The following is an 18,889-nucleotide window of genomic DNA, read 5'->3' as shown; positions in this document are numbered from 1 at the left end:
ATGCCGTGTGCTTCCTAGTATAGTGTTTCCATAATGACTTTTAAAAATTATGTATATATCCTTTGGGGAGGATACCATATCCAGAAGTGCATAGATAGGGGACAAAGATGTTTGGTAATTTGTAAAATAATAAATTATGGGTTTTATTCAGATGAAAAACACTTTTTAGCTTCAAATCTATAATAATGATAAATACTACAGAGTGCTTTAGAAAGACTATAGGATATAAATCAACCATTTTCAATTAGCAGATAATAAAATTTATACTACTAATATAAAATAGTAACTTTAGCTTTTTTATAGTTACCAAATATTTTTTTTCTCAGTCCCAGGCTTTAAGTTGCCTTGTTTTTGTAGATATTAATTCAATTAATAAAAAAAAAAAAAAAAACATAATCTGTATAGTCCAAGAGGAGTCCAAAGTAAACACACAAGTGATCCTGTTCAAATTTTCCATGAACATCTAGGATTTGTCTGTAAACTGGTGGTCAATAATATTGTCTGTCAAGAAAGACCACTAAGGTAAAGCAAAGACCAGACTGTTGAGGAGATAAAAAATAAGAACTGTCAGGATTTATGTACTTGCAGAGAAAAATAAGATTCTCGAAATGAGTTGTCTCACCCTTTCATACAGTTTGCCTCTCTTTTTCTTATTATGTCTGACTGTCTGGAGGGGAACTGTTACCTGCTGGGGTTAAATAATTCAGCTTCTTTATTAGATACAGTAGTCTTTGACAGGGCTTTTAGGAAATAAGTTAATTTCCCTTTGGATTTTACCCCATCCCCAATACCTAACCAGTAGGAAAACCTTCTCTTGCTGTTCCTTTGGGCTGTTATGTTTCATTTGTTGGACAGAAAAAAGAAAAAAAAAAAAAAACTGTCTTTTTAACCAGCAAAATGAACTTGAATAAAATCTTGAATAAAAAAATAAACTTGATCAGCAAAATCCCCCTTCAAACGCATGTTCTACCTCGCTGACTGTATATTTTACTTGGATTGCCATATAATTGACTGGATTCCCTCTGTACATTATTGCAAGTGCTTCAAGTTTCACTGGGAACATGCATACCAAAAAAAATCTGGTTTTAGGTTCACATTTCTTAGTTCATAGTATGTACACAAAATCCACATGTCCTAATGGGATCCACATGTCCTAATGGGATGGTGTGAAGGACTTCTTATGGGAAAATTATGGAGATCATGCAGCAGACATCCAGGAAGGCTTGGGCCATGAGATTGGACTCAACTGCACATAGATGTCAGAAGCAAACCCTCTGTGTTTATCAGATTGCAAGCAGAAGCACCAAATGAAATTCTCTATTGAATTGTTACAGATGATGTGGGACTAAATAGGATAAAAAGGCTTAATTCCCTTTTAATAATTTGGCATATTTGAGTATGGGGAAGAACAACAATAATAGCTCTCCAGAGAATTGGAGGAGGTTTTAACTCAAGGTGATAAACCTGTGCCACATAATGAGGAACAGTCGCAGTTTGTATATGATTATCATCAGCATCTTTGAACTTGATTACTTCAATCTTTTGCTAATTCTTAATCTCATTCTTGGAGTGGCTAGGCACTTGGAGTGGCTTGGCACTCTTTTCTGAGAAACAAGGAGGAAATTACTGAGTGTGCTTTTGAGTGTCTTTAACTGTATTGTGCAGAATTTGAATGTAGCGTTATTTCCCAATCTATTGGGCACTTTCAACATTACTTTTACCTTTTGACATGGACACTTTGCATTAGTGGTTTAAGTTTTTGTTTTTGCTAAAAACGTTAAAAAAAATAAATAAAACAGATAAGCAGATATTCTGTTAAGTGTATGGATCTGGATTCCTGTAATTTCACTGAGACGCCTATTAATCCTTGTAAATGCTATGAAGTGTTCTAATGCTGCATAAATTTGTTGTTCAAGGAGAGTCCAACATGAAGATATCTTGTAAATCCTGAAAAGATAAAAGGAGTAATATCAGGAAAAGAACATCTGATAATGCTTATTTGTAGGATGTGCCCATATTATCTCCTGCTCTTCTGAGTGCCTCATTTCCTGCTAAATTTTCCTTTCCGTTTTATTGGCAAATCCAGGCATTTTGCAAACACACAAAGTGCCAATCTAGTATACAATTTAATTTCTAAGTGTATTCAAGTATCCCAAGTGGCCAACAGTACCTTATAAATTTACAGTTTATTCTTTTTAAATTCTACTTTATCGGTTTATTCCATATGTGTAGCTTGTACTGCAAGTTATATAGTTCTGGAATTTGTGACTTTTATGGGAACTAACATTTGGATATTTCTCTGCTGCCATTATGTTACTGTCCACAAGCTGATTCTCAGGTCCCTTCCAGGATATAGATGGAAGTTCCCAAGGATGACAATAGGCATTGATAACACGCCTTCTTAATGTAGGAATGTTAGGTGTTTTCCACATTTTAATTATACATTGTAAATGTATCAGGGCAGGATATCAGGAGCTGACTGCATAAAATTTTCATTGTAATCTGTGTGTAGGACAGAAAACTTTTGTAGTGCCAAAGATACAGTGTAATGGAAAAGTGTGGCTTTTAGGTAACAATGTGCAATAAGAGATTTAAAGAGCAGTGTAGCTTTCAGATATGTGTATTGCAGCATAAAGACCTTTTTTAGTACCAGTTTTGAGTGGCATGAGACCACAAGTTCAATTCCTTGGGGTTTCAGTAGACATGCAAGCCTGGAGCATGCCTGGAGCAAGTTACTGTACCAACAAAGAAAGTTGCCTATTCAAACTGAATGTTTAAATGTCAGTTTGCTGCAAGTTATCCTTAACAAATTCTCACATCTCCCTGTAAAATGTTTTGTAGTGTTTATCAGCATGATAGTGTTTTTTAAAGTTTATTTCCTACCCAAATATTCACTATCTTAGATATTAAGCGACTGAGATTGTTCCAGGGTGGGAAAGAGATTTTGCTATTGCAGTCCATTGGTATGTGATATACTTCATCCATGTAATTCTCTTGTGCTAGGAAATAACAAATATTGACAGGCAGGCTGACAATAAACTGTCCAAAATGTCATGAATATTAAAGAGAAAAAAAACTATGTTTAAAATATGGCAAACGTTTTAAGTGCTCAGTTTGCAAATAAGGCATGGCATTTAAAAATCAGAATCTGCTGCTTCATATCTGTTGATCAAGAAAACATATGCAGTAACTTTTCAGACCGTACTGTTGACATGCCAAAACTGTGCCAAACCTTGTGACCACCCTGAAGCTGTGAAACTAAGTCTATATGAAAGATACACTAGGGAAAGTTGCACAGAAGAGGTGAACGTTCAGTCTTTAATTTATAACAACAACAAAACCTTTTTCCTGGAAAATAAATATATATATATATAATATATATATATATATATATATGAGAACAAGATTTAACTTAAGGATAAAACATCAGCTCTGGTCTTGACTGCAATTTACAATATTTGTTACCCAAGTTCAACTACAATTTTTAATGTGCTTTGTGACAGGACAATAGTTCTAATGTTGACCCCATCTGGCCTGCACCTGCTTTCCACCTGTAAAATTTTTTGCCTTCATCCTGGGACTCATATTCCTAGCTGCTTCTTTGTTAGTTTATACTTCTCTTTGTCAATTAAATTTTCACCTGGCACAGAATTAGGTGTACTCTTAAAATCCAGTGAATGCACTAAATGGGATTTGGAATTAAATGCTCTCAAATTTTAATTACATCAGATTTCAAATATTGGAACAATTTCTTCTCCCCTGAGTAGTTCCAACTAAAGTCAATACCAATATTTTATGAGTTATGCAACAGGATTTGCCCTATCTTTCATAAGTAATCCTAACAGAAAAAAAAAAAACAGCATTTATAGTATTCTTCTAGTTCTTATTCTGTGAAAATGCAACTCAGAATATGGATCATGTAGTGATTCATCTGTAAAGCTGCAAAAGAATGACAGGAAAGAAAATGTCAAGGAAATTAGCTAGACTCCTAAACACATAATTAAGTGTATAACAAATTTTTATATTAAGATTTGCATAAATGCAACTAAAAATATATACACAAATTAAAAGATTTGTGTGATTTGTGTAATTTTTGTTTTATTGGATGCTGTTTTTCCATCATATTTGAATATTTGTAAAAGAATTAATGAATATTCAGGTGAAAGCAATTCTTTTTTTTTTTTTTTAATTCTCAAACTGGTAGGTGTGAAAAATGCTTTCATATGTCTTTTGACCTAAGTAAAACAAAAAGGGGTAAAAAACTTACTCTTCCTCATAGTACAAATTTGGAGTACAAAGTCTTCTTTTCTGAGACTTGATCTCCAGATACCTTAGACAATGAGGCCTCTGAGCACAACATTATTGATGTAAATGCAAACAATTATTCCTAGCAGGGTGCCTAAAATTTTATCAACATTCTCTGTCATGGGGTATATTGTACAAGCCTATCTCATATTTCATGATAGTTGTCTCAGGATCAGAATAACATTTTAATCATAAAAATGAATGAACACTAGACTCTTGCTGAAAGAGGAGTTGTTTGTTTAAACTATCAAGGAGATGAAAGCTAAACAGTGAATACTAACATTTTCATACAGAGATAAAACCTTAAAGATATATCTATCAAGCAATTACAACCCTTTTGCATTCACAAATACATTCTTAAGCTAAGCCACTAAGATTTTTTTAAGTGTTCATTCAGTGATACACAAGGCAAGATTATGGGTGACCCGTTCGGTGACAAACTGGAGCTGATTGATACGGCGGTGCACTAAGGGTTAAAAAGAAGGTTACTCAGAGGCATAGAGTGGTAACCAGGCTAGAATAAGTGGGAACCAATAAGAAGGAGTTGTTAGGCTCGGATGGGCCTATAGAGGGTTACGCGTGATCAAAAGGAATACATCAGAAGTCTGTAACTATGTTTGCGAGCCACGTGCAGCGCGTGTAGCGGGCTCAGAAAAACTATATAAGATCTGGCATTGGAACAATAAAGGGTCTCCATTTCTTGACTATCTTGGAGTCTGTGTCGTCATTCCCTTCACAAGATACCATCATAAATAGAGTACTAGACTGGTATCTTGTAGAATATTTTTCCATGAATAGATGTTTTAATGTTTACTTTATTAAATTAAGGAAAAAATCTCTTCATTTTGGCTATCATGAACAGCCGTCGGGAGACACACAACATGGTGTTTCAGAGTAGCTCCAGCCCCAGGGATGGAGGCAGCCTAGTCCCGGGGCAGAAGTCTCTGTGGGGGAAGACATCACACAAGCACTTTGCAAATTCACAGCCTTTATCCATCTACAGCAACATCTACATGCAGCTTCTCATAAGGTGTTGTGGTGTAAACATCTTGCAGTGCATAAATATTGTGACTGTCATCCATGTATCTTCTCCAGCATTAACAGCTCAGCAGGGACACTCCTGCTGCCACTTACATCTGTGCAAAATGTCCCTTGTGAAATCATCTCATAAGAGACACAGGCAAGTGTCCAGTTTTTGCAGTGGTGTTGCTTGTTTATTTTTAATTAATTAGCCTGAGATCTGGCTCAATGACTTTCAACCTGATTTAGCAGGTAACTTCCGTAAGGGGAAAGAGTGCACCCTGTCTCTTGTACCTTGGGAGATAATGCTGGCTACTTCCCAGCCTGGATTCCCCCTGAAGCTGCCGTGTGAGCTTTCCTTCAAGATGTTAGTAGGCACAATTTCAGTAAAACAACCAAAACCCAATGTGGTTAAGGAATTACATGCAATTTTACAGCTGCAGCCTGATCTCCTGGAGATGCTCGAGGATCCCTAGTAAAGGAGCTGGGTGTGGTGTCTGGTCCTTTCCATACTGCTTCCAGTAAAAATGCCCTCCAGGATTAATTGTGGCCCACTGACCTTTCAGGAATAAGGTTTCAGCCCTCAGGTAGAAAAGGCTGGACATTCCTGCATTAAGCAGACTGGAAAATTCAAATCTACATTATACCTCTTGAGTAAAATGAGACATTTGAGGTAATTTATAGCATTTAAGATGCTCTGTTATGAAATGGTATCTTGTCAGTCTCATTGAAAAGGGCAGTGGAAGCAGAGGCCAAAACATACAGAAAATATTACTAGGCAGCAGTTTTTTCATAACAGTTTTTGAGCATTACGACTAGAGAGAGCTGTTCCAGACAGAAGTTTGTAAAAAAATTCAAGATAAACTAAATTACACTGTATACCTAGATGATTATAATCTCCCACAGCTTTTTCAAAAATAGATACTAATATCCAAGTACAGCAGTGGGAACCTCAAAGTTTGGGGAGTGTGATTTTTCTGTTTTTACACTAGTACAGCTGAAATCATACCTTATTTGCTATTTTATTTTCAACCTAAGTTTTACAGTCTAAAATGCCAAATAAATGCTCTAGAACTTGCTTTTACTTGGGCAGAAAATGATACAACAAGGGGGAAGAGTTTTAAACTAAAAGAGGAGAGATTTAGACCAGATGTTAGGAAGAAAATCTTCACAATGAGGGTGGTGAGGCACTGGAACAGGTTGCCCAGAGAAGCTGTGGATGCTCCATCCCTGGAAGTGTTCAAGGCCAGGGTGGATGGGGCTTTGGGCAACCTGATGTAGTGGGAGGTGTCCCTGCCCATGGCAGGGGGGTTGGAACTGGGTGATCTTTAAGGTCCCTTCCAACCCAAATCATTCTATGATTCTATTTTATGACTTATGAAGTATTTTATATCTGAGCGTTACTAGATTCTCACTTCTCATTCCTTCACGTACAGGAAGTCCCTCTGTTATGTTTTTATTTTTCACCTCTTTAACATTTTTCAGCCAGTTCACAAATCCTCTGCAGATTTTTTGGATATTCTTTTATAAAATGCTTAGCAACTGAAGCAAAGATTGCAATAAAAGTTTCCCACGTCTTTGATGAATATTCTTGGTACCACACTGAAGAGCAATTTTCTCTGTTCTTCTCTGCCTTAGTGAATATTTTAGCATTGTTTTTATGCAGCAGAGCTGCTCCAGATGGAGAGATGAAGACTAAACCACCCAGGACAATCTCAGTTCTGATGATCAGAGCACAGTGGACTCTGGCGTCTAGTGGCACATGCAGAGCCCGGTGCATTCTAGAAAGAAAGAGAGTATATTGCTACTAGTGCTCTGCTGAGTAACAGCTATGCAGGTACCTTTTGTTTCTATTCACAGAGATGCCCTAAACTGAAATAATTAAGAAATGTTGATTGTTATTAGGTGCTCTTTCCACTCCTGAAACCTTCTTCATTTTTTCTTTTGGCTAGTCCTATGCAGAAAGCTTATTCATTTTTATTGAGACTTGGGATGTCACCAGAGTGCACTTTACTAACAAACAGCTGTTCAGGGAAAGAAAAATATCCATCTTTAAAGTGAACAAAATTCTTAAGACTATTTGCTTTCAGAATGGTCAATGCAAGTGCCATTGTATAATGAAATATCATAGGCACTTAACTTTTATGGAGCAGTTACGGACTGGTCACTGTGTTCATTTTCAAACATTAATGCCAAGGCCAGTTAAAGCTAACCAAAGTCCAGATCAACAAATATTTAATATGAGAAACTTGTCAGGATTGTATTACAGTTTTCTATCCTGGTTTGTTTTCAGACAGTCCATTCATAGCTTTTAATATCGGTATTCTTTTACCTGTTATCTTTGTCATTATACCTTGCCTATTTCCATGTTTCCCACTAAATGTCAGCTCTTACAGCTGAAATTTAATTTGAATCGTTAAATATATTCATTCTACCAAAGCTTTGAACATGAGTTTATGATTACTTCGTGGAATATAGCTTGCCTCAGTGGGACGTAATAAATTAGTCTAATCATATGGTGAGCACTTACTTCATCCTGTGTTTGTTCCTGCTAGGAACTGAAATTGTCTCTGTAATTGTATGCAAATCCCTTCACCAGAATAATCAAAGGAAACCTATGTGTAGCTGCCCATCCTCCATAAGAGGAGTATAAGTAACCTAACTTTTAATTCTACTGAAATGAAAAGTTGTGTCTTCATACGTAAAATTCAGGTACAAAATAGAACTTAAAAGATATGTGCGTAGCAGACGTAGCTCCCTTCCTTCTTTAGCCATATTTACTTTCATCATAAAAGTTTCACAATCTGCTGCCTAATAATGTGCCCTAGAATAAAACATATATTTCAGAAAATCACCCAGGCATCAAGGGACGGAGAATCTGAAACAACTGTTGTATAATGTGCTGTGATTAGGTATCTTTTTCACTGTTAATAGTTTGTATTTTATTTCCAATATTGTTTATGCACATATTGAATCTGCTATTTCAGTTCAAGGATTACAGAGATATGAATGAAACATCTTTTTTTTTTTTTTTCTTTGCTTTTGGAAGTGCATAAACATCCTCACCACCCCTATGTAACTTTCCTCTGAGGAAGTTAAAACTATGAGGGTGAGGTTCATCAACAGTAATGTAGATACTCATGAGTTAAACATCTAAGTTTGAGTTAATCCCTGTAAACTCCCTCGATAGTCAATAGAAAGAAAAGGGGAATTTCTTCTCCCCTGAATATACATGCGATAGATGATAAAATCTTTATGAATTGCCTTCAGAAAGTGCTTGTTTCTCCCCAGTGCTGGCAAAGGGAGACTGGAGTAACTGGCATAGGCTCAGCCATCTAACTTTTAGGTGAAATAAATCCTCCTGTAAGTCTCTTACCCCAAGTCATGTTTTATATACTGGCTTCAAATCATTCTGATTTGCTTCTCTGAACTCTGTCAAATATTTTAGCATTAATTTTTAAAATGTGGACACAAAAAGAGATTTAGTCATGTAGCAGTAGTCCAATGTCCAGTGTGAAGACTGTGTCATTCTTGCCTTCCTCTTCTCAATTTCTGTATATAAGAATCTCAATGTTACCTTAACTGTTTTATAGCATAAAAGGAAAAGGTCAGGTCTGCATATCTGTGACTGTAATAGCAAGAATTGTGAAGACATTCAAATTAAACGAGGTTAAGTGCATTTTGCCCCTTTGGTTCTTCTCAGAGGAGGGGGAGAAGATGGTAGAAGGAGCAGAAACAATCTCAATTTGTTCATATATCTCATTTAAAAATTCTCTCATTTGGGCCAAAGATATGTTTGTATCTTGATAATTTCTTAAAATATTTTCTTACATTTATTTTTTTCTTGTAAGATTTTGTTCTTTTTGAGGAACTCAGACAACAAGCTGTTTTCAGGATTTACAAGAGAATGATACTTGCAGTCCCTCCTCAGCTGAAGTGCCTGGGAGGTGCAATGATTTTTCAATGTTATTACACTTCAGTAAAAGCCACTATATGAAATCTTTGGAGGTTTCGTGAATTGTTGCTCAAGTCCAAAAAGAAAGAATCACATCTTAATTCTGGGCTATATCAGATGAGCAAGGAGTTCGTTCTAGGAACTGGAAGAAAATCATAGATCATCAGTTTTATCTCCAAATTGTTAGTTGTTTGTTTGATTGGTTTTTTTTTGTTGCCAACTTTTGATTAATTTGTGGTTGATCTTTTTAAAAGAAATCATAAGAGAGACTTATTCCAGACTAATTTCAATCAAGAGATAACTATACTAGAATCATAGCATACAGATTTTAATGCCTCTCTTCCAAGGATGTTACATTTTTTTGAAAAATTAGATACTTGAGAATACAGATTTCAAAGAGATCTTAACTGAAATTTAAAATCAGAAATAATGTCTCTATCATCTACAAGTAACACTTACAGTACGAGTAATATCCTATTAATTTCCTGTGGTATAGTCACCAATAAATACAGATTGTTGTATAGTGGTAGAATTAAGGTTGCCTCTGTCTTTAAACAAATACTTCTTAGTGTGAAGACTTGTTGTTCAGGCAGTCGGAAATTGTTCTTGCATTTTTCTGTCATGTATGTATTAGAAATGGGATTGCATTAATAACTGTAATCAGAGATTGTTAGATATTTTATTTAAAAAGTTTAGTTTTCTAACAAATTCCTGTAGAAAGGAGGCAAAAGTTCTGACATCAAGACCCTCATTTAGTGCTCACCGTCAGTTCTGTCTTAGGACATGGGTATCTTATGGATCAACTGAGGCAGACGACTTGTGGGAAAAAATTGTACGTGACAAAGTAATTAAAGACAGCACCATAATACATGTTACAGACTGTAGATTTTAGTGAAATGTAGAATTTTGGCTTTAGGTATTGCACTATAGAAAAGAAATTTAAGCTAATATTTATAAGAAAGAAATGTTTACAACTAAGGTGAGTGTTTGACAAATTAATAGCAGGAATAAGAACAAATAAAAAAGGTAATAAGCTAAAGATTTGAACATACTGTCTTTTCTTCATATATATATATATATATATAAAATACTAATGATGGAACCAAGATGACACATCAGATGACCGGATATTCCGAGAGACCATGTCGTCTGTACAGTATTTGAAAATGTTGGTCTTTGACAGAGAGTAAACCTAGCAACCTCTTTTTTTTTCTTTTTTTTTCCTGCTCAGTGTTCACAAGGCTTAATTGCTATTTTTTAATGTAACAGTTTGTGCAGTTCATCATTTTCTGATAATGCTGTAATTATTATACACAGATTCTAATTTAGCATTCAAAGGTATGTAGTTATAATTTGCTAATATTTGATTCTTTGCTGCTGCAAGCAACTTCTGAAGAGCTTCTCCATCTGAGCCAGTTCTAGTTGAGCCCTTTGGCATAGCTAAATAAAAGCAAGGAAAATATAAAATGGTACCAATATTTATAAATGCAGTTGGTGTACATTTGTAATTATGCTCAGATGTATTCATCAAGAAAGCACATAACCTACACATAACCATTGTTTCACTTAATTATTATTTCTTTTCTTTCTTTCTTTCTTTCTTTCTTTCTTTCTTTCTTTCTTTCTTTCTTTCTTTCTTTCTTTCTTTCTTTCTTTCTTTCTTTCTTTTTTTTTTTAAGGCTCTGGTTGCAACACATTGACATCATTTTCTTGTAGCTTTATGTCCTCCTCAGGAAAAAAGGGTTATTAAATACTTTGGGTGAAGTTATACATGCACTACTCTGCAAGATTAAGGGAGAAAAGGACAGAAAGTCTGTGTGTAGACCACTGCTAGAGCTTATCTCAGAGGTGTCTCACAACCTTGAGAAATTATTGAAGGTCATAGACCTCAGGGAGATGAGAAGTATAAATTCAGATCATAAGGGTAATTCCCTTTATTGTCATACTTTCTGAAATCTCTGAATGAAAATAGCAATAGAGGATGGCTAAACTGATCCATTATTTCCTCAGTTTTGTTTCTGATCTATCAGTAATAAAATTTTCCTGGTCACTGACTGTAATAGTGGCTTAGTTCACACACTACATCATAACAGAAAAAATTGAAAGTACATAGAGTTTGAAAAGCAATATAAACCCTAACTTGGATTTTTTAGGAGCAAATCATGCCAGACAAAGCAAATTTCCTTTGTTTTATAGAAATTGGAAAAAAAGAAAAAAAAGGTGTCTCTTTCTAGTAGGATTTTTTACATGGTTTGAACAAAAGTTTACTAAAAGAGCTAAGAAAATTTTGTCGTTGTGAAATTTCTAGAATATGGTAAAACTTGTCACACAGGGACTCAAAAATAAAAGTAGATGAGATTCACTGTCAAATAAGGAGGTATTAAGCAGTGATCCATTCTGGCTGTAGTTTTATTGCAGTATTTTTGTTAATGACATAGATGAAGAAATACAGAATACATTTATTGAACTTGCAGATGATGAAAAATTGAAAGGACTGTGTGTATTTTTGAATGAATTTTCAAAATATATTACATTGTCAGCACTGCACTTCAGGAAAGATGTGGATCAATTGCAGCATACCCAGAGGAAAGCAAGGAAAATTGTCAGAATTTAGACTAAAACATGTTCCACAAGAAAAAAAATGAGAACCTGTTTCAACAAGAGAAGAGCAGACAAGAAAAGAGAAAAAGAGAGGAAAGGAAAAGAGAAAAGAGAAGGGAAGAGAAGGGAAGGGAAGGGAAGGGAAGGGAAGGGAAGGGAAGGGAAGGGAAGGGAAGGGAAGGGAAGGGAAGGGAAGGGAAGGGAAGGGAAGGGAAGGGAAGGGAAGGGAAGGGAAGGGAAGGGAAGGGAAGGGGGGAAGGGAAGGGAAGGGGGGAAGGGGAAGGGGAAGGGAAGGGAAGGGAAGGGAAGGGAAGGGGAAGGGAAGGGAAGGGAAGGGGGGAAGGGAAGGGAAGGGAAGGGAAGGGAAGGGGAAGGGGAAGGGGAAGGGGGAAAAAAAAGAAGAAAAGAAAAAGTCTTCAGTTATGTAAAGGATTGCTTTAAAGAAGAAGGAAACAAACTGTTCTTTAGGTCTACTCAGATAGGACAGGAATGAGAGGCTTTAAATTGTGCCAGGGGAGATATAGGTTTGACTTTAGGAAACATCTCCTAATGATAAGGATAATTAAGCAATGAATATATTACCTAGGAAGTTACAGAATCCTCTGTAGAGATTTTTAAGGACAAACAAAGATATCTGTCTAGGCTGATTTAAATATAATTTATCTGTCTTTGGGGATGGAGGGATAGAGAGGAATAGACGGGATTTTTCTTGAGCTCCCTGTCTTATTTTCCAATCTTTCTGTCATTTTTGTGAATTAGACATGAGAATGACTCAGAACACACCTGTAGTTATAGCTTTCACTCTGTCGTCTGAATTATGCGGTTTGTATATACTTTGTATTGAATGATCTGGCTCCAGCTCCAAATGCAGAGAAGGTCAGGCATGTTAATGAGTTATCATGGGCCAAAATTTATATGGTTGAGTTTATAAATCTTACTAATTGTGTTTGAGTTCTGGAAGCAGTATACTGACCAAAAACTTAAACAAAAACATGTTAATAAAAAGGTATTAATCGTAATAAGGAAAACTCAAATGCATTCGAGTTGTGTTTTTTTGTATTTACTGGATGAACACATCTAATACAATCATGCATCATTCCTACTGTATATTTCTTGTATGGTTTTCCTCGCTGTAGTGTCTGGATTAATCTCACCAAGGTTTGCCTAGATAAATGGCAGGTGTTTTCACTAAGCTTCATGTCTAGACTCTTTCTGTAGTCATTGGAGAAACAGAAAAACACCTCTGAGATAAATATCTAAGTCAAAAAAGAAATCTTTTTAATAGGATATCCATCTCTCTTGTGGAAGCCTGGATGATTAACTCAGACAACTTCTGAGACACCTAGAGTTAAGTGACAGGAATCCAATCCTGATGGTCAAGTATATTGTCTTATCCATACCAAATGATTTGATCATTTATTCTCCACTTCTGCTGTTCTTTGGATTTATAACAAATGTATTTTTTTATTGATCCTAATATGAATTCCAATAGACTGAAGCAGCTTTCATAAAACACCTCCAGCATTTCAGTCTCTGTGGCTATAGGGACCATAGCTAATTTGGGGAATGGAATCTATTCCTGCTAGAAAGTTACTTGGACCAGAAAGAGAAGAAAATAAATTTGCATTTCTGTGATATGCAGGATAAGATGCCTGTCTTTGGAGAAGATCTGTATTCATCAAGGGTATCTTCTATTCTTTGGCCCATAGCAGAAATATATTGCATATGTTTTTTCCAGGTACATTAACCTGTTAACTTGTGTCAGTCAATATTGTCAGTCTACTAGCCAGAGTAAAGAACAGTAATAATATACAAATAATGTACTCTGTGCGTCATAGAAAATTAATACTAAGTAATTTTCTGCCTAGTAGTTCATAAGCACGAATTATTACTAGGGTGCTGTTGTTTGGAGCAAGCAGCCACTTTGCTAGCTCTCTTCTGGCAAAACCATCTGGAACGACTGCACACACTTGGAGGGGCAGAGGAAAAGGTTTCCCAGAATGAAAAGGTTTCTGGAAGATGAAAGTTATTGGAATTCTAATTATAACTCTGTAATTGATCACTGAAATATTTCTGGTGAAAGCAAACAAGGAAGCAAGAAGTAAGAAAAGGAAAGAAAATAAAGGAAAGAAAAAAAGCCAACCATGTGCCTTCCAGCAGAAAAATGAGTCAAGAAAATGCTTCTCTGATTGCTTCAGTTTATTCTGAATACATTGAAGAGATTTAGATATCAGATTATCCTTTTCATTTAAATGGAAATAAATGACGTTAAGTCATTGACTACTGAAATGAAATTGAATGGGGGCAAGCTTAGCTGGTACAGCAGAAGACACAAAAAAAAGACCTGAAGGGCCACTGAATTTTAAAATCAAAAAAGATCACTCATGATTTCAGCTACTTGGAGGGAAATTGCGAGGGGGATAGAGTCCCCTATCATGGCAGTGTATCAGCAGCAAGGAAGAATCCTGGACCTCCAAATTCATGCACTTATAATGTGCCTTAAACACTTTGGTCTCCAGCAGATACTTCTCAGTCTCTCTGAAGAACTACTAATCTCTGTCAGAACAGGTATAAGACCAGGTACACATCTAGCATTGTTTCTCGGTAGCTGACCCATTTTGCAATGGAAAACATACCTATGCGATGAAGAATGAGGAAAGCAAGGTTAAAAAACATCTGAGATTTTGTTTGTAAGGTATTTTGCTGCAGAATCAATCCCAATAAGTAGATATTTTGGGATAGGCATCTTCAGGTCTGAATTTACAGGAAAAGAGAAGAATAGCTTAATTAATTAATTAATTTATTTATTTTCAACATGATGATTGTGTAGTAACCTTTTGGAAAATAATAGCAGTTTGTTAGGTCACCGCAATCCCATGTGACAATAAAACAGAATAGGAAGAAGGCAAGGAATCAACAAAATAAAATCTTTTCATACTTTCCCTGTCTCAAGGTTGGTTCCAGGGTATTGAAGTGGAATTGCTATTACTGAACATTAAGCAGTTGTCAATAGAATCTGCATTTGAGCAGTGATCTGGGCTTCTTATCACAAGCAGTTCACGGACTTCTTATCACAGGTCATATGAGGAGAATGCCACGGGTTCATAGCCTCATAGAAAGGAAGGAGAAGGAATTCTCGCATATAGCATCCTTGTATTTATGAAGGACTTCACCTACGTTTCCAGGCAATTGCAGTGGTATTTTATCTTGCTCATAGATTTGCTAATTAAAAAAATAATAATAATAAAATTCTCCTGGAAGGACCAGTAGTTTGTTGAAGACTTCAAGGCTTCAACCAGTTATGCTTGGGCCCAGTAATTTATTTTTTCTGCTAAACAATTTATCTGCATTTCAAGGTTGAATTAGTTGGTGAGGAAGGGTTACCATATATACCTCCGAGAACTTTTTTTATTTATTGGCATATGCCTAAGCATTTTGTAAAATAATGTTTTAGTGAAAAACATTGATTGTGTAGCTCAGCTGATAGGAGTTAGCCTTTTTTTTAATTTGCTTTTATGCAAGCAGTAATATTTCACAATACATGGGATGGAATGTATTCATATCACTAAACCTCCAGAAAAATGAATCACTCATCTGTCTGCAGCATAACTGAGGATAAACAGCAGATAACCAGAAAATAAATACTTTTTAGGCCACAGCTGTAAGATTAATGTCTGCTGTCTTTACTTGGGCAAACATCTCTTTGAAGTTTAAAAATTTTGTCTAAACAGAGACACTGCACTGAGTTTCTGTATTGATAGAATTACCCCAGGTTAATTTTTTTTTTCCATATAAAATGTTTCCAGCACTGCATACAACTCATTTTTTCTCTGCTAGCTGTAGCCAATTATTTTGGACAAATAGGCATTCTCCTCTGCATATGTAATTTTTATACCAACTGAGCCTGTGAATGTCTTTATTCATTCTGTGTAAACTCCACCCTTGTCAGTCTGTTGTATTAAAAAATGTTCCTGCACAATGAATAGATGAGTGCACCACGGATTACCTGCACAGGGATTCTGAACTCCTCTCATGGAGATGTTGCACCATATCCAGTTACTACAGTTTAGATGTATTATGCTGTATGTAAAAGATTTACTAACATGAAAACTATGCCTGAGTGCCAGCTACTGACAAGAAGCTACAGAAGCTTGAAATGCCTAAAAGAAGGTAGTTGCTAATGAAATATGGCAAGTCAAACCTTGATCCAAGGTAGAAAAGCTTTTCTATGTGTTTGTCTGATATTTGTCATGCTTTATGCTGGGATAAACTCCCACTTTGATCAAAACACATCTTAGTAAAGTTGTCAAAATGAAATAAGAAAAGAATGAGGGGATGTCAATTGCTGTTTCAAACACCATTCATTCTGAATCAAAGAAAATGTTAATTTGTGTCAGGAAGCTGAATTATGTAAATGTTGACTGTGTTTGTAGCAAAGACCAAGTCAAAGCTACAGTGTAAATGAAGCAGGAACCCCTTTAACACTGGAGTAGTTTTAATGTACATCTATATATGGAAATGAATAGGAAATGAAGCAAGAAATACAATGTTTGGGAAAGAATCTTGTCATGATTTGCAGAGATAATTACAGGCAAAAAGGAGATTGAATATAGCAACAGGAAAAGCAGAATAATTATGCAGCAATTAACAGGAAAGCTGTATGGTTCTTTGAAAAAAATAGCAGTCATCAGGTTAAAAATATATGCTGAGTACAGAAATGCTTTAATAGTCAATACATCAAGTATTCGAATTCATTTCCTAAGATAAAATACTGTTTCATAAAATAGATCTCATCTATAAGATGAAATATATTTTGCAGTTTATATATTCATTATGTTTGTATTTTTATCTTAAATATGTCATTTGAATTGGAGGAAAAATAAAATGTTAATTTCAGATTGTGGATACATAGTGTAATAATAAGAAGATGCAGATTTAAAGTTAATGTTTCAAGGACTGCCAGGAGCCAGTAGAAAAATAACTACTCCTAGATTTGCAATGGAATTAGTTTCTTATGTCCTAAAATCTTCATATTCTGATAAAAACTATTACTTGCTTTTATTTTACTGGAGGCAACCCTGGTTTTTGGTGTTTTTGTAGGTCTTCTACTTTATTAGTTAGCAATAGCACAGTCAAAAGTACTCTTTCTGAAATGTAACATACAAGGATTTCTCCTGCAATTTAGGGAATCTCAGGTGGTACCTTTTATGGGGAGCCTGTCATGCAGTGGCATCTTCAAGTGCATTAAAATGACAACTGGGGCTCACTGTGCTCAGGCACGGGACCATCTTGGTGAAAAGAGAAAGGAGACACCACTGTGTATCCACGTCAGTATAGGATAGTTTTCAAGAGTTGAAATCTTTATTTTAAAGCTAGTGGGAACAATTTATCCAGATAACAATTAAAAAGACAAGGTGTTTTGCGTTGTGGTTCTGGACAGAGGGACATCCTCTGAATTGTATCATTTATATCAACATGTCAAAAAACGTCTATCCCTGTCCTTCTTAAACATTGAATCTGGATCTGAGGTGTGTAATCTTCATTGCTTTATGCAAATTCACTATTTACTATAGATACAAGATGGAAGAAGACATGCTTCCCACTTCAGCAATTGTCTGGGCAAGTCAAGATTAGGTGTGCAAGCTGTCCTGAGATAGATCACAGGCTCCTCTCCTGTCTCTGCACTGCACATCCCCAGTGAGAAAAAATTAGGAGAGGGAACAAGGTGAGGGGTACACTGAGGCTGCAGGTAGTGAGCCTGCACTGTGGGTTTGGTGGGGATGCTGCCTTTCCCTTCTATGAATAGGCTCAAATATGACAATGAGGACATCAAATAATGATAAAGAGCAGTAATCCTGACAGTAGTAATAATTAATGCCTCTGTGGTGCCCTTCATTCATTGACCTCTAATCACTTTGCATGCATTGATTAAAGCTGTATGGGTTCTCTGAAATAGATCAATATCATTTTTATTTATATGTCTTTACTGCCATAAACATATATATATATAAAAGTATAAACATATGAAACAATAAATTCTTATCAAGAAGCATTAAAAATCACTTGGCTTAAGCGTTTTCAAAAAACCCACCACCAACAACAAAGAAACAACAAAGCATCTGAATGTCTAATATACTGGGTTTTAGGATACAGATCCTCCTGGTGAATGAGGGGACTCAGGCATTTTCTTTGCTGTTTCATGAGAAATGTCCAGATATAGAAATGTGTATGAAACCAACCTGAGAAGCCGAATGGTTGACTGGATGAGACCATGTGTATAAAGCATATGTAGCTTTTCCATAATGCTGAGAATCATTCCAAGGATTCTGATCATAGCAATTGTAGTTTTCATTGCTTACATAACGTGCACTGACCATGGCTAGCAACTTAGGTAGGGATATAAACTGTCTTATTCCCTTCCCTGCAGGAGCAGATATTAAGAGTCATAATATTGATTAAGAACAATTCCTATTTAAAAAATACAATAATTGTGTTACTAGTGTATTGTGTCCTTTTCTTTTAGGTTATTCAATACTTCAAGCAATTATGGAAAAAGCGGGACAAAATAGCTGGCAAGTCAGTGCCATCTGTGTGGAGAATTTTAATGATGCCAGCTACAGGCGGCTTTTAGAAGATCTGGACCGAAGACAAGAGAAGAAATTTGTAATAGACTGTGAAATAGAGAGGCTTCAGAATCTCTTAGAGCAGGTAACATTCTTTTTAATGTCGCTGTAAGCACATTACTGAAATTCCAGATGAGATACCAGTGTGCATTGCCTTTTGTTTATTTTCTCAATGGAAATGAGATTGCCTACTCTTTCCTTTTGTTTTTCGCCATGGGCTGACATGTGTACATCCACTTGCTGACTGTTTGCCTTCCTATAAAATTCTTGTCATACCAGCCAGTGCATCAGCACAGTGAGCCCTCCCTTCCCCAGCTGGCAGGTCTCCGGGCAGTTGGGGCAGCTGCACACTTGGCTTCCCAGCACCTCCCTGCCTGATACAGCT

At 35.9% G+C, this 18,889-nt stretch overlaps 1 protein-coding gene across 9 annotated transcripts in view; it reads left to right on the top strand.

Moving 5' to 3' along the window:
- The window catches only part of GRIA4 (glutamate ionotropic receptor AMPA type subunit 4), a 224,035-nt gene that overhangs the window by 114,191 nt on the left and 90,955 nt on the right, over positions 1-18,889 (top strand). For all 9 annotated transcript variants that reach the window (XR_007168812.2, XM_013178125.3, XM_013178131.3 and 6 more), the window contains exon 4: positions 18,405-18,589. Coding sequence is in view for 8 of the 9 variants with exons in the window: in XM_013178125.3 (XP_013033579.1) it covers positions 18,405-18,589 (185 nt within the window). In the remaining variant the exon portion in view is untranslated. The remainder of the gene's footprint in view (positions 1-18,404; positions 18,590-18,889) is intronic.

This window comes from Anser cygnoides, chromosome 1 (genome assembly GCF_040182565.1).
Source record: "Anser cygnoides isolate HZ-2024a breed goose chromosome 1, Taihu_goose_T2T_genome, whole genome shotgun sequence".
Classification (NCBI taxonomy): Eukaryota; Metazoa; Chordata; class Aves; order Anseriformes; family Anatidae; genus Anser; species Anser cygnoides.
This window is presented reverse-complemented; position numbering and strand designations above follow the sequence as displayed.